Source organism: Drosophila sechellia, unplaced genomic scaffold (assembly GCF_004382195.2).
Source record: "Drosophila sechellia strain sech25 unplaced genomic scaffold, ASM438219v1 2R_2, whole genome shotgun sequence".
NCBI lineage: Eukaryota > Metazoa > Arthropoda > Insecta > Diptera > Drosophilidae > Drosophila > Drosophila sechellia.
Genome location: NW_022611043.1, coordinates 890525 through 908269, shown reverse-complemented (window position 1 = coordinate 908269; position 17745 = coordinate 890525). Strand labels below are relative to the sequence as shown.

The window sequence follows — 17745 nt, the reverse complement described above, 5'->3', positions numbered from 1 at the left end:
CCCGAGATTATGGCGCCACAAGTAGGACCCGGTGGAATGGTTAAACCACCTTACGTAATGCCACCGCCACCTTTAAGGGGTTGTGGGTCAACAAGTGGCCAGGGACCACTCAGCTACTCTCAAAAGCTACCGCCGATCCCGGATAGGAAATGCAGCAACAGCCTTGCAGCAGTAGCCTCCCTCGCTTCAACACCCTTATTCCAATCAGGACCCGCAGCACCAATCAAACAGCCCCCGGTGGATACGGTCCTGTAAGAATGCCCGGAGGTGGAGCGCTGCTGGTAAGGTCAGAGTGGAACCCACCACGCCTCTCTTGTACAGAAGAAAGCGGCATACGCAGTCGGACGTGCCCTGTGGATCAAGTTTATCTCCCAGCGATCTGATCTGCTGTATATGCTACCCCTCAAGACATCTGTTGAAAGACACGCATTCAACAGATGGAGTATGTCAGGTCGCGCAGCCGCTAGCAATACCTTACTTTATACTTTGTAAATATACCATCTTTGGAGATAGTTAAACTCTGCGGCACCTCAGCTGTGCAGCAATATCTTTCCTTATCTAAGCTCCCCTCTCTCGCTCTCTTTCTAGTACTCTCGCGCCTACACCTTTGGCTTAGCATTCTGCTGTTCGCTCTGCAACGCTGTAGTTATTTTGTACATATCTCATCGACGCAGAATCTCGTTCGCTAAAACCAATAAAAACATTTAAATCGCTAAATGAATCTCGTATTTTTAATGCTTTAAAATCGCTAATAAAGAAGTTTATTAGCTCAACAAACATTGTTCGATTTTTTTTACTTTAGAAAAAGATTATCGATTTTAGATTGTCAAAGATTGTCGAATTTATATATTTATTTAAATTACGTTTATAATTTTCATATATGTCGGAAGTTAAGACCTTTTTTTTTTGTTTCAGAAATGCCTGCGGTGCTTTACGTAATTTATCTTACGGAAGACAAAATGATGAAAACAAACGTGGAATAAAGAACGCTGGTGGAATAGCAGCTTTGGTACATCTTTTATGTCGGTCACAAGAAACAGAAGTAAAAGAATTGGTGACTGGCGTTTTGTGGAATATGTCTTCCTGTGAAGACTTGAAACGGTCAATTATTGATGAAGCGCTCATTGCTGTAGTTTGCAGCGTTATTAAGCCACATTCTGGTTGGGATGCAGTTTGTTGTGGAGAAACATGCTTTTCTACAGTATTTCGAAACGCTTCTGGAGTTTTACGAAATGTCAGTTCAGCTGGAGAACATGCAAGAGGATGTCTTCGAAATTGTGAGCACTTAGTTGAATGCCTTCTTTATGTTGTGCGAACATCAATTGAGAAAAATAATATTGGAAATAAAACTGTAGAAAATTGCGTATGTATACTTCGGAATCTTTCATACCGATGTCAAGAAGTTGATGATCCCAATTACGACAAACATCCCTTTATAACACCAGAAAAAGTTATTCCATCATCATCTAAAGGTAAATAAATAAAAAAAGTTTATTTTTGTTTATATTTCCCGGCTGTTACTCATGTATGAATCGAATTTGCGAAAAATATAGATACTTCATGTCAATAATGAAAAACAAGAGAGAATGCTATAGTCAAGTTCCCCGATTAGTAGTTACTCAGCTAGTGGAAGTGAGAACACAAAATTTTATAATATTTCAGGAGATATTGGAAAATATAATGACAAAAAATGGGCGGCTAGTGGGCGTTAGAGTGACAAAAAGTTTTTTTATGAAATCAATAGAAACTTACAAGACTAATAAAAATATTTAAAAAAATATCTTATCTTTTTGCTTGATTAAGTCAGAAATGGCAACGCAGTAAAGGAGATATTTGTCTCCATATAAGTATTTATAGTCCTAATCTGTATCAACGTCCGAGTACAACGTCCGCAAACCGGACTAAGCTGTCACGCCCGCAATGGTGGAAAAGTATTCTCGTTAATCGTAGAGTAAAACAGTATCCAAGATTGGTTGAAACGTATGAAGAAAAAGTAAAATCGATAAAAATATGAAAAAATATCAAAACATTTTGCAAAAATTTTGGGCTTGGCAGTTTTACGCAGTTTGTGGGCGTGGCAACAAGGGTCAAAAAACTTGCGCTTGCTTGTCTCTAGAATCTGTATTCTTAATCTTAACCTTCTAGCTGTTATAGTTCCTGAAAACTCGACGTTCAAATGGACGGACAGACATACGGAAAGGGCAGTTGATCCTGATCAGGAATATATATATTTTGATGTCCGAAACGCTTCCTTCTACCTGTTACATACAAAGAAACTACTGTACTCTTTTGTTTTACGAGTAACGGGTATAACCATCTTTCGTCCCAAAAACTGAAACCTTTCCATGTTTAACCTTTCAATCTTTAAGTGCTTGTCGCTTTTACCTATAAGAAAAATGGTGAATGGTTGACAAATAAAAAATGTACAATTACAAAATAAAAAATGATACAATTATTATATATTATTATATTATATTATATATATTATTATTATTATATTATATATATTATTATTATATTATATTATATTATTAAATATAATATTATTGAAATATAAATATTTCCTATTTATTTTTAGGAGAAAATTTGGGCTGTTTTGGAACAAATAAAAAAAAAAAAGAAGCTAATAATTCCGATGCTCTCAACGAATACAACATTTCCGCTGACTATTCTAAAAGTTCTGTAACATATAACAAGTTAAACAAGGGATATGAACAATTATGGCAACCTGAAGTAGTTCAATACTATTTGTCATTATTGCAAAGTTGTTCTAATCCAGAAACACTTGAAGCCGCTGCTGGAGCTATTCAAAATTTGTCTGCATGCTATTGGCAACCCAGTATTGATATTCGCGCAACAGTGCGTAAAGAGAAAGGTCTACCGATACTTGTTGAGCTTCTTAGGATGGAAGTGGATCGCGTAGTTTGTGCAGTCGCCACAGCACTGCGCAATTTAGCTATAGATCAACGCAACAAAGAACTAATTGGAAAGTACGCAATGCGCGACTTAGTTCAGAAACTTCCATCTGGAAATGTACAACATGACCAAAATACATCAGATGATACAATCACAGCTGTATTAGCAACAATTAATGAGGTTATAAAAAAAAATCCAGAGTTTTCCCGTTCCCTATTGGATTCGGGTGGGATAGATAGACTTATGAACATAACAAAACGGAAAGAAAAATATACCTCCTGTGTGTTGAAATTTGCAAGTCAAGTTTTATACACCATGTGGCAACATAATGAATTGCGAGACGTTTATAAAAAAAATGGATGGAAAGAGCAAGATTTTGTTAGTAAACATTTTACTGCACATAATACTCCACCAAGTTCACCGAATAACGTAAACAATACACTTAATAGACCGATGGCTTCACAGGGACGTACTCGCTATGAGGACAGAACCATTCAACGCGGAACAAGCACATTATATGGTGCTAACGATTCCAGTGGTGCCGTTATGTCTAATGAATCTGCAATGCTTTCAGAAATGGTTAGAAAACAACTATAAAATTGGTTGTTTTTTTATTATTAAAGTATTTAAAAATACATAAATGAATTCAAAGTTTAAATAATATTAACTTATATTCCAATAGCAAAATTGGTTTTGCTAAATTTACTCAACTTAATTGTAAAATATCATATTAAAAAAAATATTTAGAGCACTAATCACATAATTTAATAAATAAAATAAGAATATCCAAGTTTTAATAATACAAATGGTTTTATTAAAATTTCAAATAGCAAAACAAATTAAAAAAACTTCGTAGATTTAATCGGTCATTTAAAATAAACACATTAAAATGGTGTACTTTTATTCTGCCCCTCACCTTTTTTAATTTTAGCAAGTAAATTTTAAAATCTATTGTAAAAGTAGTGCCAAATATAAATTATTGTATTGATCATATTTGCTTCCTGAGGTATATAAATATTTTAATGTTTGAAATTTTTTATAAAACTCCATCATAGGCTTTTATGGTACTTGGCTTTAATTCGTAATGCTAATCCGTACGCTTCCTCGGATGCATTCACGAATGTGTGCCTTTTTTGTTTTAGTTTTTGATATGAGCCTATGAAAATGTATTGCATTTAAAGTTTGCAGATCAGCGATGTAGCTCAAACAGTCGACCCCACCCAAGTATGGGCTGCATAAATACTACTACGGGGTAAAATGCCCGTATAGATCAAATATCTGGGCGGATTTGACGTTTTAATTTTCTGGGATGGACGGTCCCAACTTATAACTGATCCTTTTGTGTCATCCAGACAAACCTAAGGTCGGAACACTGTCACTATTAGTTGACTTGTTTGACTATTTCTGTATCGAGAATTTCCGTGAGCAATTTTTTTTGCATCATTTCCGCACCAGAGACCAAAAGATGGTTTTTTCTTTTTCACCGATAAAAATGGTAATCGACGTACGTATTTCGATACATTTTCAATGTGATCATGTATTTGTTCGTTCGGATGCGGAGCATGATTGCAAACAGTTAATTTTGGACAATGGAATTGGCATGCAACATGTCGTTTTATGATTTGTTGGTATGCTCAGAATGAAGTTGGATGAATAGTTATCAAAACGAATTGGCCTTGAAACCACTGGTTGGTTTCATGTGTCCGAATCTTCGATATTCAACCGTAAAGTTCCAGTTTTCCTTTCCAGTTTTCCGGTGAAGTTCTCCATTTTAGTGAAGGAAACATATTATTCGGGTCACTCAGCCAGCAAGACCTAAATTAATTTGTTCTCTCGCGCTGGTATTCTCGCTTAGCGTTCAGGTTTTCGTTCTGTAATTAAGTCGTCAATCGCTTTCGTTACTTGTACATATAACATCGATGCAGAATCTCATTCACTAAAATCAATAAAAACATATCGTTTGAAATCGCTACATAACCTCGCTTTTTAATTGCTTTAAAATAGCTAATAAAAAAGCGTGTAACGTCAACAATGTCTTTAGCAGTTTAGTTGCCATTGGTTTTACCAAAATGCCTTAAGGGGTTTGTTATCATTATCCTATCTTTGAATAGTGTATGACTTTCGGATCCCTCGCTTTCGAATCATTGTACACCAATAAAGTATATCGTTCGAAATCTCTATACAAAAACATTGTCCCTGATTGCTTAAAATAGCTAACAAAAAATCTTATTAGATCAACATTTGGTGACCACGACGTGATACAAAGCTTTTTAAGCTTTAACTTTAAATAATTCACGGTTGTTGCTGATTGCGTTTTTGGACAACATTTTGTGTCTGCAATATTAAGGCAAAGTTAAAGGCAGTGACCAAGTAACTTCGTTGGTTACGCGAGATTGGGTATACATAAAGAATATTTGTGCGCGTACATAACCAAGTATAGGAAGCTGCCGCTAATTCTTCTTTGCACTCATCTTCCCGCTTGAACTGAATTTCAAGTCGCTGTTTCTGCCGTTTTGTTGTTGTTGCTGTTGCCATGGCTGCTGAAAATTTAGGATGACATTTTAATGGCGTCTGCAAATAATAATCGAGTGGAAAGATTAGCGGATTGTTTGTCAAGTTCTGCGTTTATTTTGTGTAATGAGTTTGATCTTCTTGTGAAGTTGGAGCTGATCGTTGAGCTTAAACAAACATTTAGAACAATTTTTAACGAGCTCCAAGAACTTGATTTGGATGAAATTATAAAGTGACAGCTGGAGAACATGCAAGAGGATGTCTTCGAAATTGTGAGCACTTAGTTGAATGCCTTCTTTATGTTGTGCGAACATCAATTGAGAAAAATAATATTGGAAATAAAACTGTAGAAAATTGCGTATGTATACTTCGGAATCTTTCATACCGATGTCAAGAAGTTGATGATCCCAATTACGACAAACATCCCTTTATAACACCAGAAAAAGTTATTCCATCATCATCTAAAGGTAAATAAATAAAAAAAGTTTATTTTTGTTTATATTTCCCGGCTGTTACTCATGTATGAATCGAATTTGCGAAAAATATAGATACTTCATGTCAATAATGAAAAACAAGAGAGAATGCTATAGTCAAGTTCCCCGATTAGTAGTTACTCAGCTAGTGGAAGTGAGAACACAAAATTTTATAATATTTCAGGAGATATTGGAAAATATAATGACAAAAAATGGGCGGCTAGTGGGCGTTAGAGTGACAAAAAGTTTTTTTATGAAATCAATAGAAACTTACAAGACTAATAAAAATATTTAAAAAAATATCTTATCTTTTTGCTTGATTAAGTCAGAAATGGCAACGCAGTAAAGGAGATATTTGTCTCCATATAAGTATTTATAGTCCTAATCTGTATCAACGTCCGAGTACAACGTCCGCAAACCGGACTAAGCTGTCACGCCCGCAATGGTGGAAAAGTATTCTCGTTAATCGTAGAGTAAAACAGTATCCAAGATTGGTTGAAACGTATGAAGAAAAAGTAAAATCGATAAAAATATGAAAAAATATCAAAACATTTTGCAAAAATTTTGGGCTTGGCAGTTTTACGCAGTTTGTGGGCGTGGCAACAAGGGTCAAAAAACTTGCGCTTGCTTGTCTCTAGAATCTGTATTCTTAATCTTAACCTTCTAGCTGTTATAGTTCCTGAAAACTCGACGTTCAAATGGACGGACAGACATACGGAAAGGGCAGTTGATCCTGATCAGGAATATATATATTTTGATGTCCGAAACGCTTCCTTCTACCTGTTACATACAAAGAAACTACTGTACTCTTTTGTTTTACGAGTAACGGGTATAACCATCTTTCGTCCCAAAAACTGAAACCTTTCCATGTTTAACCTTTCAATCTTTAAGTGCTTGTCGCTTTTACCTATAAGAAAAATGGTGAATGGTTGACAAATAAAAAATGTACAATTACAAAATAAAAAATGATACAATTATTATATATTATTATATTATATTATATATATTATTATTATTATATTATATATATTATTATTATATTATATTATATTATTAAATATAATATTATTGAAATATAAATATTTCCTATTTATTTTTAGGAGAAAATTTGGGCTGTTTTGGAACAAATAAAAAAAAAAAAGAAGCTAATAATTCCGATGCTCTCAACGAATACAACATTTCCGCTGACTATTCTAAAAGTTCTGTAACATATAACAAGTTAAACAAGGGATATGAACAATTATGGCAACCTGAAGTAGTTCAATACTATTTGTCATTATTGCAAAGTTGTTCTAATCCAGAAACACTTGAAGCCGCTGCTGGAGCTATTCAAAATTTGTCTGCATGCTATTGGCAACCCAGTATTGATATTCGCGCAACAGTGCGTAAAGAGAAAGGTCTACCGATACTTGTTGAGCTTCTTAGGATGGAAGTGGATCGCGTAGTTTGTGCAGTCGCCACAGCACTGCGCAATTTAGCTATAGATCAACGCAACAAAGAACTAATTGGAAAGTACGCAATGCGCGACTTAGTTCAGAAACTTCCATCTGGAAATGTACAACATGACCAAAATACATCAGATGATACAATCACAGCTGTATTAGCAACAATTAATGAGGTTATAAAAAAAAATCCAGAGTTTTCCCGTTCCCTATTGGATTCGGGTGGGATAGATAGACTTATGAACATAACAAAACGGAAAGAAAAATATACCTCCTGTGTGTTGAAATTTGCAAGTCAAGTTTTATACACCATGTGGCAACATAATGAATTGCGAGACGTTTATAAAAAAAATGGATGGAAAGAGCAAGATTTTGTTAGTAAACATTTTACTGCACATAATACTCCACCAAGTTCACCGAATAACGTAAACAATACACTTAATAGACCGATGGCTTCACAGGGACGTACTCGCTATGAGGACAGAACCATTCAACGCGGAACAAGCACATTATATGGTGCTAACGATTCCAGTGGTGCCGTTATGTCTAATGAATCTGCAATGCTTTCAGAAATGGTTAGAAAACAACTATAAAATTGGTTGTTTTTTTATTATTAAAGTATTTAAAAATACATAAATGAATTCAAAGTTTAAATAATATTAACTTATATTCCAATAGCAAAATTGGTTTTGCTAAATTTACTCAACTTAATTGTAAAATATCATATTAAAAAAAATATTTAGAGCACTAATCACATAATTTAATAAATAAAATAAGAATATCCAAGTTTTAATAATACAAATGGTTTTATTAAAATTTCAAATAGCAAAACAAATTAAAAAAACTTCGTAGATTTAATCGGTCATTTAAAATAAACACATTAAAATGGTGTACTTTTATTCTGCCCCTCACCTTTTTTAATTTTAGCAAGTAAATTTTAAAATCTATTGTAAAAGTAGTGCCAAATATAAATTATTGTATTGATCATATTTGCTTCCTGAGGTATATAAATATTTTAATGTTTGAAATTTTTTATAAAACTCCATCATAGGCTTTTATGGTACTTGGCTTTAATTCGTAATGCTAATCCGTACGCTTCCTCGGATGCATTCACGAATGTGTGCCTTGTTTGTTTTAGTTTTTGATATGAGCCTATGAAAATGTATTGCATTTAAAGTTTGCAGATCAGCGATGTAGCTCAAACAGTCGACCCCACCCAAGTATGGGCTGCATAAATACTACTACGGGGTAAAATGCCCGTATAGATCAAATATCTGGGCGGATTTGACGTTTTAATTTTCTGGGATGGACGGTCCCAACTTATAACTGATCCTTTTGTGTCATCCAGACAAACCTAAGGTCGGAACACTGTCACTATTAGTTGACTTGTTTGACTATTTCTGTATCGAGAATTTCCGTGAGCAATTTTTTTTGCATCATTTCCGCACCAGAGACCAAAAGATGGTTTTTTCTTTTTCACCGATAAAAATGGTAATCGACGTACGTATTTCGATACATTTTCAATGTGATCATGTATTTGTTCGTTCGGATGCGGAGCATGATTGCAAACAGTTAATTTTGGACAATGGAATTGGCATGCAACATGTCGTTTTATGATTTGTTGGTATGCTCAGAATGAAGTTGGATGAATAGTTATCAAAACGAATTGGCCTTGAAACCACTGGTTGGTTTCATGTGTCCGAATCTTCGATATTCAACCGTAAAGTTCCAGTTTTCCTTTCCAGTTTTCCGGTGAAGTTCTCCATTTTAGTGAAGGAAACATATTATTCGGGTCACTCAGCCAGCAAGACCTAAATTAATTTGTTCTCTCGCGCTGGTATTCTCGCTTAGCGTTCAGGTTTTCGTTCTGTAATTAAGTCGTCAATCGCTTTCGTTACTTGTACATATAACATCGATGCAGAATCTCATTCACTAAAATCAATAAAAACATATCGTTTGAAATCGCTACATAACCTCGCTTTTTAATTGCTTTAAAATAGCTAATAAAAAAGCGTGTAACGTCAACAATGTCTTTAGCAGTTTAGTTGCCATTGGTTTTACCAAAATGCCTTAAGGGGTTTGTTATCATTATCCTATCTTTGAATAGTGTATGACTTTCGGATCCCTCGCTTTCGAATCATTGTACACCAATAAAGTATATCGTTCGAAATCTCTATACAAAAACATTGTCCCTGATTGCTTAAAATAGCTAACAAAAAATCTTATTAGATCAACATTTGGTGACCACGACGTGATACAAAGCTTTTTAAGCTTTAACTTTAAATAATTCACGGTTGTTGCTGATTGCGTTTTTGGACAACATTTTGTGTCTGCAATATTAAGGCAAAGTTAAAGGCAGTGACCAAGTAACTTCGTTGGTTACGCGAGATTGGGTATACATAAAGAATATTTGTGCGCGTACATAACCAAGTATAGGAAGCTGCCGCTAATTCTTCTTTGCACTCATCTTCCCGCTTGAACTGAATTTCAAGTCGCTGTTTCTGCCGTTTTGTTGTTGTTGCTGTTGCCATGGCTGCTGAAAATTTAGGATGACATTTTAATGGCGTCTGCAAATAATAATCGAGTGGAAAGATTAGCGGATTGTTTGTCAAGTTCTGCGTTTATTTTGTGTAATGAGTTTGATCTTCTTGTGAAGTTGGAGCTGATCGTTGAGCTTAAACAAACATTTAGAACAATTTTTAACGAGCTCCAAGAACTTGATTTGGATGAAATTATAAAGTGATTTGGCTGAGAGATTTGAGGACATTCTCGTAACGTTTATATCCTCTATTCGGGAGGAGATCTTAATGAGCGTTTCGCAACTGAACTCCCACAAATATTTTTCTCCGCGTGATTGAGGCCATCAGCAGCGTTCACTCTGGCATATGGCACCGACGCTGCCCCTCTTGAGCTTGGAAGAATTCGCTGGAGGGCTATGCTAACTGGATGGACTTATATTCTATATTTAGGTAGCCATCCTGACAAACATAGAAAAGTTGCAGCATAAACTTGGAAACCAGTCGCTCACGGAAATATCAGATGGCAACTATGCTTTGGATTTTGGATTTAGGAGCATTGGATTTGTTACAAAGCAGATTTGCTAATCGTCGTTTATTTTTCCAGGCATTACTGAGAGGCACATTACTTAAATTCTGTGGCTAATGGCAGTGCGGAGTGCTTGAGAGAACTGTCGGATTAATTTAACTCGATACTGCACTAAATGAGATGGGCTCAACGGCCGACGCCGACGCCGACGCCGACGTGGGAATAAATGGCATCGTTTCTGGAGCAGCGATGCAGGACGCTGGATAACATGGAGTTCGTTTTGGCAAGCTATGCGCCATGCAGTCAGGTGGGATGTACACCTGAGTTGCGTAAGTCCGCCCTTCTGGTCTTAAGTCTCATGCCTTCTGTAAGGATTTTGGGAACTCAATTGATAACTGCCAAAGTTTTAAAAACCTGAAGCCAGCAAGTCGATTGCAAGAAGCGAAGAGACTGGCTCATTGTTGAAATTTCCCTAAGACTGGACACCAAGTGGGGCAGTGCAACTCCAGCAATTGCCGTGTGTGTGGATCTAAGCACCACTTCCTACTTCATCTGGAAAACTTGTCCTTGGCTGCACCACATGAAAGATCTGAGATTGACTCTGACTCGCATCATGCCGATGAAACCTCTGCATTGCCTAGAACGTGTGCTGCTTAATGTTGCAGCAACAGCCCTTGCATCAGGATCCCCCTCATCAAAACCCGCATCCCCATCAGCATTCCCACCAGATGCCGCCCCGGTGAGTACGTTCCTCCAGGGATGCCCGGAGGTGGAGCGAATTTGGAGAGTAAGGGGCTAATCCTTTCGCATGACAGCGTGGAATTCAGCGTGGGGGTATGTCGGGTCATTTCGAACTTGTTTTACGTGGCGGGTTTCACATTGAAGGGATTACAACCACGACAACCTATACACCTAAAGTGAGCATAGATGCATGTGTCTGGATAAGCCAGATAAGCGTATCTGACTAGAAGCTATAGCTATGTACATTTCGACCAGGGGGCCTACCTTAATGATCAGTCTGGGATAACTCCTCAACCCGTGGTGTCGAAAAAAGAGGCTCTGTTGGCCTCCTCTTTTTGCTCCGACAAACATGGTTAGAGAATCCTACTGCCGTATTAGTCGCCTCATACAGCAAGGAACAGCAGACTGTGGTAGTATTCTCGCTAGCCAACCACACGGCGAAGAAGTTTGGCTAAACGCTCCTCTTCCCACGCAACTGAAAAAAATTGCACTTGAGCACTTGTGCACAGTCACCCCAATCAGTGATCAACTCGCTATTCACGAGGAGGCACCCAATCTCCGTGCCTCGGCAAATCTTGTAGACGCGCCCCCATTTGTCATCGTCATGATCTCCGACGAAGCGTTTCCAGTCACCCATATTCGCCCTCATAATGAGCTTATTATAGTTGGATGAGGCACGCCTCAGCTCGTCCACTAAGAGCTCTGCAGAAGCACCGTCATCACGACTCCTTCCATCTTGGAGTAGTCTCCGGACTTCTCGCCTCGCAGCGCAGGTGTCGGCATTCCACCAACGTTATATCCTGCTGGGCGAAACGACTTTCTTCCCAGCGCAATATCGCACACACGTGTACTTACTCTACTGCGCAGGTTCGAAACTTGCTGGTCCAAAGGCGATTCTAAGAAGATTTCCGGAAGTTCGGCTTCTCTACTCACCATTTCCTCCTTGAACAATTGCAAACGTGCATTGGAGAAGATCCAAGACGGAACAACTGCGCTCTCGGTAGTTGATTCGGCCACAACAGTAATGATGTTGTGGTCACTCAATTCCCACTCGTCCACTCATATGTGGTCCACATACAAATTAAAATTGTTACTCTTTATTTATTTAAAAAAATAAATTTTATTTTTTATTATTTAACATTTATTTGGTGATAAACTTTTTCACTTATACTATTACGAGACACTTTATTGGTAGCTTATATTTAGCTTCGAGCTGTTGACGATCTCGTCCCGATTCAGACTCCCGACTCTTTCAGACTGATCTTCAAATTCTAAGTCCTGATCCAATCAACCTCGGCCAGAAGCTTTTCTTTCGGAAAATTACCGAACTTTCGATAAAAGCTTTATGCTGGAAATTTTCCACTGCATTGTGAAATTCAATTATGCTGATCGATGCAGTTTTTGATTGATACGCAATAAGTCGGCCGTGATTTGGTCTCCAAGCGGAAGCTGTGTTTACGTTAAGTTTGGGTTGCTTATGTTAGCGGGTAGCTGAGTGCTGGCAAGGGCAATGACAAAAACAAAGACAAAGGAAATGCCGACGAGATTTGAGAATTGAAATTTGTTTATAAACTGTGGAAGGGAGCTATGTTCATGGGTTGGATAACTCTCCCCCTTCTAAAATGACGCGTCCCGCTTCATTATTAATTTCGTTCAAACGCTCATTTAATTCTGTTAAAAATTCTACATCGTTATTTGGTTTTTCTGGTTCTGGACGTTTTTGTTTGGTTACAAATATATAATATCTGAATTTTATTATTAATATAGTAATGAAATACAAAATGATTAAAATTAATAATATAAATGAAATTGAAATTTTCCAATTGTAAATTTCAATAAATGGGTTTAAAATATTAATGTTGTCAAGAGAAAGTTCTGAATTGTTGGATTTTATATATTCTGATATTTCTAAGTTTTTAAAGTGGTTGGTAGTTATGTACTCAAGTATTTTGTTTTCTGAATTGGTGTATGAAATATTATTTATTGTAGTTGTGCTGTTAAATGTTATTAAATATGACCCGTTTAAATGAGAATCATTCACAATATTATTTCCATTTATTAGAATGGCACCTTCTTGAATGATATCTATATTCTTATTTTTTTCTAGAATTTTTGTGCAAATTGATTTTTCTCCATTTAGTAAGCGGGTAAAACAAGTCTTATCTTTACTTATAATACAATAGTTGTTGAAAAGTTCGTTCTTAAAATTAGATATTTCATAAAAGGTATTTTCGCATTTTGCGACCTGATTACTTATAAGTAATTTTCCATCATTATGTGAAATGGATCTGGCATAGTAAATTTCGCATCTGTTTGTTATAACGGGGTATTTTATATAAATTACTAAGAGTTCTTTATGCAATACAATTTTGAATATGGCGATGTCCATTAGGTCTGCAATAAGTACAGGCTTTTGTTCGTGATCTAATATTTCTTTAATGTCTTCATTATTTAAAATTTTTGTGTTGAATAAATCAATTTTGGCCAGTGTGATAGTATCAATAATGTTTTGTAAGTCAAATGTTAATAAACGTAAACGATGTTTTCTTAATGGCAATTCTTGATCGATAAAAATGTTTTTAAAATGATCGGAAAGTGATTTTATCTCTTTAAACAATTTGGAATTAATAATAAATTGTTGGTTATTGTTTTCAATTAAATCATTTATTTTATTCTGTATTTTAATGAAATCATCGTGATCCGGAGTTCCAGCTAACCATTTCCAAACAGTACCTAACTCATTTATTCCCCTTTTTGATCTAGTTGGTATCAGTTGTGACAAAATTAATTCTATTATCTGTATTTCGTAAGTTATTTCCCATTGTGTCCGTATATTTTTATCTTTTCTTACATATCCTGATTCTAGATTGATTATTTCTTTATAAAAACTTAAGTTAGTTACGTGAATAAGTCAGCATATGATTCATAGGTAAGGACATCCTTTTTGTCCTTGAACAGGAAGAATTCGTGATTGGAGTAATCAATTATTTCTGAAGTGGTTATCATTGCGAATGTTATTAAAAGTAATACGAAATGCATTTTCTGTAATTTAATAAAAAAAATATGGTATTTGTTAAAACTTAATGTTGTCTTTGTGAATAGTCCTGTTTCTGTTATTGATTATAACTTTGTTAGGTAAAAAAGCGAGGGCATTTGCTTTGCACCTGACCTCCACCTTCTTGCCCTTCAACCTAACAGACGACTCAAACCGCGTAGAAATCAATAATTTTCTGGACGCTCCGACTGTACCGGCTCGCCCCATTAGGCATACCACTCCGCAGGAAGTCATGATGCAGCTGAAGGCGCTACACATCAAGAAAACCCCTGGTTACGATAGCATCGACAACCGTGCTGCGAAGTCTCTGCCACGCAAAGGAGTCCTAGCCTTAGTAAAAATTTTTAATGCCATGCTAAGGCTAGGGCACTTTCCAAGGCAATGGAAGCGAGCACGTATCATAATGATACCTAAAGCCGGAAAGCCGCCAACGCAGATCGATGCATATCGCCCAATCAGCCTGCTATCAACATTCTCTAAGATTTTTGAGAGAATACTCTTAGCCCGCCTGATGGAACTGCCGCAAGTAGTGAACCATATACCTCCACACCAATTTGGTTTCAGGAAGTCCCACGGCTGCCCTGAACAAATACATCGACTGGTAAACCAGGTGACGCATGGCTTCGAGCACAAACTCTACACGGTCGGCGTCTTTCTAGACGTGAAGCAAGCGTTTGACAAGGTGTGGCATGAGGGCCTTCTATACAAGATGAAAACTCTCCTTCCTGCTCCCTACTATGCCATCCTGAGATCGTTCATCTCTAATCGGACGTTCGACGTTGCAGTGCGTGATGCTCGATCCAGCCTGGAGGAGATTCATGCAGGAGTTCCACAGGGAAGTGTTCTTGGGCCCTTCCTATACACCCTGTACACTGCTGACATGCCATCTCCCGCAAACAACGCCGAAGTCCCCCCGGCTCAGCTGCTCCTGGCCACTTACGCCGATGACACTGCCATGCTGGCGTCTCATCCTTCACTGCAAACTGCCTCCAACGCGGTCCAGGAATGGCTGCACGCAATCGAAAAATGGACTGCCAAATGGAATGTGGCCATTAACTCCTCAAAGTCAGCCTGTGTAACTTTTTCCCTGCGACCCGGAACCTGCACAGATCTGACCTTCAATGGAAGCCCTATCACCAATGCTAGATCGCACTGCTACCTAGGAGTTCATCTAGATCGGAGACTGACATGGGGGGCCCACATCACGTCGGTCAAATCAAAGTCACTGGCGAAGCTAAAAAAGCTCGACTGGCTCTTCCACTCCAGCAAACTTCAAATGAGCTCTAAGGCTCTTTTAATCAAAGCCATTCTCGCTCCAACGTGGAGTTATGCCATCCAGGTGTGGGGAACTGCCGCCAAATCCCAGCTTAATAGGCTCCGTGTGGTCCAGTCAAGAGCTGCACGTCACGCATCTGGGCTCCCCTGGTACGTGACGAACATAGTCATCGAAAGAGATCTGAAAGTTACCCTTCTTGGGGATCAGATTAATTTCCACAGCAGCCGTTATGCAGACAGGCTTATGGCCCACCCGAACCGACTAGCAACTATCCTAGCTGATCCCATCTCTCTCCGAAGACTGAAGAGGGTACACCCCAGCGATCTCCTTACCCGGAGGATAACATAACATATTACATTTTCTTTTGTACTTTATAATTAAGATACCACTTGGTCTCATTTATCTTTATCACACATTAGGTTAAGTTCAGAGGAATTACTGAACGATTCCTTTTGAAATCTTAATAAATAGAATTAGTTACTCCAAAAAAAAAAAAAAAAAAAAAGTTTTCCTTAACAACCTGTTTTTTGTATCTAGTTTTTAGCTTATTTCTTTCTCCGTGTTTCTTCTCATAAACAACTTGACCTACGTGATATTCTTTTTCTTTACGACCTTCATTGTGTGTTACTAACATTTTTTCTTGTGTGTTCTTTAGAATTCTTGAAGTATTTTCGTGATCAACTTTATTATATAGAATATCAAAAGGTTTTTGGTTTGTTGTGGAATGAATGCTTTGATTCAATTCTTTTGCGGCTCTAATAATTATTTCAGAATAGTCAGTGAGATTAAATTCTTCCTTTATACAGCGAGCTAATTCTGTTAATGTTGAATGTGCCCTTTCTACTTGTCCGTTCGAGGTACTGTGTCTGGGGTCGGCGAAATGTAGAGTTAAACCACATCTTTGTGCAAAAGATTTAAATTGAGCAGAGGTGAAGCTCGGTTCATTATCAGTCATAATTACTTTGGCGTGGGGAAACTGTTGGAGTAATTCCATTACTTTATTCTCGATGTTTAGTTTATTTTGAATTTCTTTTACAACCAGGAATTTTGAATATGCGTCAATACAGGTTAAGAAAATAAGACTTTGCGCGTAATAAATGTCGATGTGTAAATTCTCTCCTTCTTTAGTTAGAATAGGAGCTTCCCCAATAGGGATTTTAATAGGATGCCGGTTGTATTTATTTTCGTTGCAAATTGTACAATTTTTTATATATTCCTTTAATTTGATATATAAATTTGGCCAATAAAATAATCTTTTGATTTGTTTATAATTTTCGTCTAGTCCTCTGTGAGCACGACTATGTGTTTCTTCTATTATGATAGTCTTATCTTCATTATTTTCCACATCTTGTAGAAATATTTTAGTATAAAGAAATTTATTGGTAAAGTTATTTTTTAATGGTAATTGGATATGATAAAGATCTTCTAAAGTGCAATGAATTCCTACCGTTATGTTTGGTTTTAGATATTCCCTTAATATTTCTATTAAGTTTTCTGGCGTATCATATTCAATTATATGTCTTGTCTTATCAAAAACATTCAATGACTCATGTATTGTATACCTCCCCTTTGTTAATAACAGTTGTTGTTGAAACTGATTTAACGGTTTTCGGGTCTCTTGTATTACATTTTCAAAACTACTTTCGGCAGAATGCTGTGTATTTTGATCTGAGTTTGATTGTTCTAAGTCGCTGTTAGTAATATTATTTATTTTTATTCGAGATAATGCGTCGGCTACGACATTAGTTGTTCCGGGTTTATATATTATTTTCGGGGTGAAACTTTCTATAAAGGAGTACCATCTTTTCATTTCTACGTTCGGGTTTTTATCTGAGATTGTGAAAGATAAAGATTGATGGTCTGTTTGTATTTCTATACCAATTACACCATATAAGTAATTCCTGAGATTTTTAAGAGCCCAAACTATTGCCAACAATTCTTTTTTATTTGTGGCATAAAGTTGTTCGGTTTTATTTAAAGTTTTGGATATGAAAGTAATTGGTTTATTATCCTGTGATAAAACTGCTCCGATAGCTACATCTGATGCGTCTGTCGTTAAAGTGAATTTTTTGGTATAATCTGGTTGAACTAATTCCACTTGTGCTATTAAATTATCTTTAAGTTCTTTAAAAGCTTTAACAGCTGGGTCGTCTAACTGTATTGTAATTTTTGTGGACATTCTCCTAGAAATTTTTCCATTATCTCCTCCTAGGTATTTGGTTAAAGGTTTGGCAATTTTTGCATAATTTCGGACAAATTTACGGTAATAGCCGGTGAGGCCTAGAA

At 36.7% G+C, this 17745-nt stretch overlaps 1 protein-coding gene across 4 annotated transcripts in view; it reads left to right on the top strand.

Moving 5' to 3' along the window:
- The window catches only part of LOC116802443 (catenin delta-2), a 35443-nt gene extending 27470 nt beyond the window's left edge, over nucleotides 1-7973 (top strand). For 2 of the 4 annotated variants that reach the window (XM_032726920.1, XM_032726921.1), the window contains exons 3-4: nucleotides 916-1472; nucleotides 2579-3551. In XM_032726920.1, the coding sequence (XP_032582811.1) occupies nucleotides 916-1472; nucleotides 2579-3513 (1492 nt within the window). In that variant the 3' untranslated portion in view covers nucleotides 3514-3551. Of the gene's footprint in view, nucleotides 1-915; nucleotides 1473-2578; nucleotides 3552-5675; nucleotides 5895-7000 lie in introns of those variants that run through there. The other 2 variants (XM_032726923.1, XM_032726922.1) reach the window with 2 other exon arrangements.
- The last annotated feature ends 9772 nt before the right edge of the window (nucleotides 7974-17745 follow it).